This window comes from Scleropages formosus, chromosome 1 (assembly GCF_900964775.1).
Source record: "Scleropages formosus chromosome 1, fSclFor1.1, whole genome shotgun sequence".
NCBI lineage: Eukaryota > Metazoa > Chordata > Actinopteri > Osteoglossiformes > Osteoglossidae > Scleropages > Scleropages formosus.
The window spans coordinates 25,160,334-25,167,403 of NC_041806.1; the positions used below are offsets into that span (position 1 = coordinate 25,160,334).

The 7,070-nt window shown below is 44.6% G+C and overlaps 1 protein-coding gene across 3 annotated transcripts; it reads right to left on the minus strand.

The window, feature by feature from the left end:
- Window positions 1-235: 235 nt before the first annotated feature.
- tor2a (torsin family 2, member A) lies at window positions 236-6,478 on the minus strand. 3 transcript variants are annotated; one of them, XM_018746449.2, is made up of 5 exons: window positions 6,227-6,478; window positions 4,692-4,957; window positions 4,002-4,177; window positions 2,794-2,921; window positions 236-1,864 (listed from the first exon to the last, which is right to left on the minus strand). In XM_018746449.2, exons 1-5 carry the CDS (start codon window positions 6,366-6,368, stop codon window positions 1,620-1,622), a joined length of 957 nt encoding a protein of 318 aa, XP_018601965.1. In that variant the 5' UTR covers window positions 6,369-6,478; the 3' UTR covers window positions 236-1,619. The 3 variants fall into 3 exon arrangements, with proteins under 3 accessions (XP_018601965.1, XP_018601967.1, XP_018601966.1); XM_018746451.2 differs by lacking the exon at window positions 6,227-6,478 and adding an exon at window positions 5,839-5,870; XM_018746450.2 differs by lacking the exon at window positions 6,227-6,478 and adding an exon at window positions 5,161-5,183.
- Window positions 6,479-7,070: the final 592 nt, after the last annotated feature.

Here is a 7,070-nt window from a genome sequence, read left to right on the forward strand (position 1 = left end):
AAAATATAAAAAGCTGGAATTAACGTGAGGGAAATTATAAAATGTTCAGCAGGATAAATACATAGAAACTCAACCGCAAGAATAGCAAAAAGACATGTCATTTTTATGGAAACATGAAATTAAAACGCTACTTGCACTTTGAGTTTCTAATAGCGTGACTGTCTTTAAGGCCATCATGCAGTTTAAGAGCATTACTACATATTTATTCATAAAATCATACTGAAAAGGGGTTTCATCAATAGGGCAAGATGGATTTTATTTCTTCACGTTATAGACTGACCACTGCAAGTGATCACTTGTCATAGTGATGACCCACTGGACGGACATGTAGGTAAAGAGCGGACAGCAGGAACTCAAGTTTTATACTTTTACCACGACCGGAGTATGTTAATTTTTTCATGGAAAAAATTAAGTTCAAGTACCTTTCCCACAGCGAGAAGTGCGGCAAATGTCTGAGGACTTATATCTAAGAAGGATGCTACCTAAGGTCCTCTGCATTGCTCAGAAACCCATTCTAAAATGCATAATTCCAAAATGCCCCCACCCCAAACCACTTCTTTATCCATGCAAACCTTCATTTTGTCTGTGTCAACAACATACATCTCCTGCTGCTGTGGGCATGCTCACTGACTCATCTGGTCAAAAATAAAACCAATGCAAAGATAAAGGACAAATAACCATTCCCAGTCTTCAACAAAACTGAACACAATGCAGAGTCTTTAACTCATAGACAACAAAACCTGCAAAAAAACAATGAATTGTCTCAAGATGTTCTCCTTCCAGTACACAGCTTAAAGATCCTGGTCAAGTTATGATCAAATTGTTTTATAGAATTGCCAGACTGAGGTAATTCTATAAAATGTTTTAAAAATATAAAATTGTATTTTAAAGAAAGGGGGGGGGTGTTCAGGAAATGGCACTTTGCCAAGTCCACTCATTTTAACACAAACCAATGACAATCCAAATTTTTGGACAGAGCAGACCAACAGAGCAATTCTTACATGGCAAATATATTATTTGTTTTCTTTGGTCAATATCATTATTAACCTCAGCAGCACTGCCACCTATTGCAAAAACAAAAAAAAAAATAAAAAAAAAAATAAAATAAAATGAGAATCACTCCAAACAGAAGGTGTTGACAGAAGGCCGTAAAGCCAAACTTCATATACTGCAGTAAGATCAGCTTGGAACAGTTCTATTTAGACGCCGACATTACGAAATTTAATTTAAAAAAATAAATTAAATAATTAAACGCTTGGTCAAATTCCACTGTTTAAGGCAGACAGAGGGGCTTCGTAGTTGTAGCCCATTCCTCCGGAGAATCTCACATGTCCTGGCATGGAGAAGTGGTCACACCTCAGGGCCTGCCCCTTGTGTGAGGCTTTCAGTCTTCTAGTGTTCGGTGCTTCAACCTTCACCTCTCGGGTGAAGTCGAACAGCTGGTTCCACAGTGCCAGGGCGAAGCTGGCCAGGTTCCACGACACAACAGGGACAGAGAAATGGTGTCCAAGGCTTCCAATAAACACCCACACCAGTTCTTGTTCTGTAGCAGCCAGATGTCCGAGCGTCCGACCGTGTCCCATTTCAGTCTTCAAAAGACCCCTAAAAACATGACTGCCTCACAAGAAGAGGTTCACTTTGGCTGGGATTGACTTGCAACCGGTGCTGGAAAAATGCTGACCATCCTGTGGCGTGTAGTTGACGGCGCCCCCCACTGCTTCCACCACGTCGGTTCGGTGGCACTCCCCACGCTGGCACAGCTCTCTGCGAGCGCACCGCTCTACGTGGTGCCGGTTCAGAGGCAAGAAGGGTACAAAAAAGGTGATCAGCTTCTCCGCAATGATCTGTGACTGATAAAATCCACCTGCGGAAGAAAGATGTGTCAGGGCGGTGAAACAATTTTAAACTCTACTAGGCCTAGATGGTCATTCCCTAACAGAATTAACTTTAATGAACGCAAAGGGCAATTAGTGGCTGTTGACAGGGTGCCATCTGCAGGGCACTGTGTAAAACTACAGCGTGCAAACTTCGTTATCCTTATTTACATTAATTTATTTAGCGGCTTTTCTCCAAAGTAACACTGCATAGAGTTCATTGGAAGTTATCAGCCCACACACCTTATTCAGCAAGGTGACTTACACTACTTACACTGGGTCACTCATCCATACATCAGTGAAACACACTCTCTGTGTCACTCACACACTATGGGGGAAGCTGAACAGCATGTCTTTAGACTGTGGGAGGAAACCAGAGCACCCAGAGGAAACCCACACAGACATGGGGAGAACATACAAACTCCACACAGACCGAGCGGGGATCAAACCCACATCCTCTCGCTGACGCTGTGAGACAGCAGCGCTACTCGCTATGCCGCCTCCATTTTATCCCTTAGGAAGTTCCTTTTCCTAGTTAAGTCTTACACTGATGGGATGACCTTTGCTCATATTTAAGTATAAGATATCAGGAGCATTTATACTTTATGGCAATCACTATGCTGTTAATCTGTGGGCTGCACACTGAAAAATTTACTTCCCACTTTCAGCACAGTTGTAGTCCAGAGTTCTCTGTAAAAGCAGGTTCACCAACAAATGTTCAGGATTTAGATTAGGGGCTTGCAAAAGGGTTTTTACAGAAGGCATGACAGCATATTAAAATTAATAATTTTTATGTAATTTATCTAAATTATGGTGCTCAGCAGAGTGGATGCAGACACATGCAGGGCTGAGAGCCTTCAGAAGGTGGTTCTTGTCAAACATAAATAAAGTCTGCCGACAACAGGGTGGCCACTCTTACTATTCCTGTTGTTAAACACAGCCTGTGAAATGGAAGCTTCTAGATCCTGGAGACGGATATCCTCTCGCTCCTGTCCTGCTAGTCTTGTCTTTAGAGTTAGATCGTTGATGATCTCCTCCCCAGCTGTGCTGTAAAAACACACGAGGAAAAAAAAAAAAAGATAATTTGTCAGAATAACTGTAACATGATACTGACATTACAATTCTTTGCAGACTTTTGCTGTTATACATTTTTATTAGAACACAAGCAACCTGGAAAATCCTTTAGCTAGATAGTTTTTAAAGGAGACTGTGGCGCTGCTGTCTTACAGCTCCTGGGTGGTGCGAGAGGACGTGGGTTCGATCCCCTGCTAAGTCTGAAGTTTGCATGTTCTCCCCGTGCCTGTGTGGGTTTCCTTCGGGTGCTCTGGTTTCCTCCCACAGTCCAAAGACATGTTGTTCAGGTTCACCCATAGGGTGTGAGTGACAGAGAGAGTGTGTTCCGCTGATGTATGGATGAGTGACCCAGTGTAAGTAGTGTATCTAGCAGTGTAAGTTGCCTTGGTGAATAAAGTGTGTGAGCTGGTAACACTACACAGAGTTCATTGGAAATTACTTTGCAGAAAAGCGTTTGCTAAAAAATAAACGTAAATGTAAAATGTTTCTGGACTGAACCAATATAATAAACAATATGGATCACAGCCAACTCCACAAACTGATCTCATAGAGCCAAATGAAGCAAGTTCATTTTACATCTGATTAGAAAAACAAACAATATGTGTGCAAGAATCACAGAGGCGGTACAGCCTGTATTTGTCCCCTTCCACAGCCTGAGCCACTCAGACGTTACTTGTCCCTTAGAGACCCTCAAACTGAACTCGCCGTAGTAACGAAGAATAAGCGGCAGTGTAAACTCAGCGTGGTAAAGGAGAATGAGGGACTTGACAAAACGAACGAACATGCGGGAACAGAGGACATGGAAGGAAGTATAGAAAGTAACTTTAAAATATGCAGAAAGTGACTGACTGTTGTGGTCTGAAAATTACAGGTAAAGAAACTCATCAGTTGGGGAGACTAGAGAAGGGTACCTACCTACCTAACCAACCAACTCTGCAACCGACCGACCAACCTGCTGAATCCGGTCTTTGTGTCGAGAAGTTTATATATCAATGCAGAAGAATGCACGGCTTATTTACCGTGCAGAGGCGACACCGAAGCAGAGTTACGCACCTGATGAAGATGTAAATAGCCTTGCGGTAGTTGGTTTGGAACAAGACATAATCGGGGCCCAGGAAGGGAATCAGTACGTCGATCACACCAGGTGCCATCTTCTCCATCTCATCAAAGATGAAGACGGAGCGCGCGCACCTCGTCAAGTTGCCTTCCACCCAGCGCCTCAGCTCCATCTAGGGGTGTAAAGGGGTGTGTGGGGGGGTATGGAAAATTAAGGAAAGGATTTCGATAGTTACTTGAGAGAACATGAGGAATGAGACAGAGAGAGATGGCGCCCAGCCTAGTGACAGACCAGACATGAACTCTGGTGATGCAATCGGAGGTCAGACAAGTCCTCCAGTGAGTTTATGATACAGGCTTTGACAGTCAGAATTAACAATGTTACATCTACTATGTACGGAGAGACAAAGGAAGGGCACTGGGCAGCCGGTAGCATAGTGGTTAGAACTGCTGCCTTTGCAGGTTCGAATCTCCCCTCCAGCTGTAGTACCGTTGAACAAGGTACTAAAGTTGCTCCAGTAAAGGTACCCAGCTGTATAAATGGGTAAATAATTTTAAGTAGAATAACACTGTAAGTCGCTTTAGAGAAAAGTGTCGGCTAAATGAATACATGTAAACGTTGCGCAACCCAACAACCCTGTAAGACACCAGAGGAAAGGGAGCAAACTCCCCTGAAGTTGATGTTACCTTGTACTGCTGCACCTGGTCAGAGAGAGGAAAGTGGAGGGTGGGGATGAACTGGTGGACGTAGGGGCTGCTCATTGCCGTCCCGTATAGGTGACGCCCCACCATGGAACTGACCAGCGTCTTGCCCGTCCCGGAGGCGCCATGGAAGGACAGCACTAGCGGCCGGTCTGGGTTCTCTTTCCGTATGAAGTCTCCCACAGCCTCCGACACCACCTCCTGTGCCAAGTGCTGTCCATACAGGTTCCTGTAGAGGTCCCACTCCAGCCCTGGGTAGAGAGTCCACATGGATACACAGCATTTCTTCAACTTCTTAAAGGAGTGGTCTATAGTAACAATTGACGGAACATGAATTTAAATAATCAAAAACACAAACTCCACCCAGTTAGACGTTTTCTTTGTTGAAATATACTCCCTGAAAAAAAAAAATGTTGCTGTACTCAAGAATCATTTGTCTGCATTCAAGTCTCACCTTCTGTTGGCGGAACACACTTTTTCTACTGTTCCTGGAGATGTACGTTACTCTGCAGAAAAGCGTGTGCTACGTTAATAAATGTGGAGGTAACGTAAAATAGATTTAATAGCATTAAATTCGATTTAGCTGAAAGAGAATGTCGTGACGCTGAAGGTCCCCACCATGTCGTTTCACACTAAGAAAAATCCTCCTTATTTATAACCATAAAAAGCTACCTACAAGAAACTTTTGCCCTGCAACATAGGGCTCCCACAGCGGGAGGCAAAATCTCTTGCAGTAGGATGCATTTTAACTTCAAATGAAAATTCACGAAAAAATGTATATGATAGAAAAGGTTTTTTCTTTTTCTTAAAAAAGAAAATATTACAACAGCGCCACCTGACGGCCAATCCTAGAACTTTCAGACTGTTTGGACGATCTCGGTACCGTTTTCTACAATACATGTACAACATCCCAAACACAATTTTCTCTGTATCAATTAATGTTTCGTAATAACTTATGCGTTTCCTTTCAAGTATTTACTCTGCGGGGTTTATAATGAGGGACGTTTATTGCCGGACCGAAGGAAAGGCGCTCCAGGAGTGACCGCAACGCCTTGGGGGGGGATCCTGCGCACTTAGTTTAACCACTTGACTTTCTCATAACGCAAATACAGGCAAAATAACCCCGACTTACGTCGACGTCTCGCGGCAAGACGCACTTCTCCGGTCGGAATAGCGTGGTTTGTATCGCAGGGAGGCCCGTACTAAGTAAGTGTCCGAAGCAACGATACAAAATATGTTTTTTTTTTTTTTTTTTTTTTGGAGAAAAGAGAGGAGGAAACGGAAACGTGGACGCAGTAACTTAAGGAGGAATCCAGATCAGCAGCGCGCGACCCCGCGACTTCACAGCGACACGTGAGCAAGTAACCGACACAGTGCCGATGAAATCGACACAAATAGTACGAATCCGCTTGTACTCCAGGCAGGCAAGCGACTTATTGTCAGCATCAATCAAAAAGATGACAGTGTGTGTGTGCAGTGAGTAGAACACTCACTGTTCCTGTTTCGTTTCGTCCCCTTACCTCTTACATCTGGTTTAAAATCGCAGTCGCAACTGTCGGATATTGTGCAGTAAATCGATTTCATCTGAAAGGTGTGTACGACACTCAGCGAACTAGAGTAGAACAGCGCGAATAAAATGACAACTGCACCGCGGAGCTCCATGGCCACGGTATTGTAAACGCCTTCCTCGTGCGAGGGGATTGACTGGCGCGGGACGGGTTCAGCTGTAGTTCTCTTTTTGGGTGAATTCCGCCCGACTCCTGCATAAAAGACTCCACATAAAACCGCAACTCCCATGATGCCCTCACCTCTTCCTGAAACGTCAACTCGGTGCTGCTGCAACTCACTCCTTTTGCGGTAGAGGGCGCCAAAGATGACGAAGAAAGGGCTCGTGTTTCGCAAGTACTTTCAGATGGACGATATAATTTCATTCTTTCTTACTCAATATATATTCAATAAAGTGCTTCCTATCAGTAGCAGAGTGGGTCAACTAATGCCTTGGGCACATGCTGAGGTAGCATAGTGGTCAGCGCTACTTTTGGACCCAAAGGTTGTTGGTTTGAATCCTGGCTTCAGCTGAACACACACACACACACACACACACACACACACACACACACACACACACACACACACACACACACACACACACACACACACACACACACACACACACTTACTTTCAGAACCGCTTGTCCCATACGGGGTCGCGGGGAACCGGAGCCTACCCAGCAACACAGGGTGTAAGGCTGGAGGGGGAGGGGACACACCCAGGACAGGACGCCAGTCAGGATTCGAACCCCAGACCCACCGGAGAGCAGGACCTGGTCCAACCCACTGTGCCACCACACCCCCCCTGCTGAA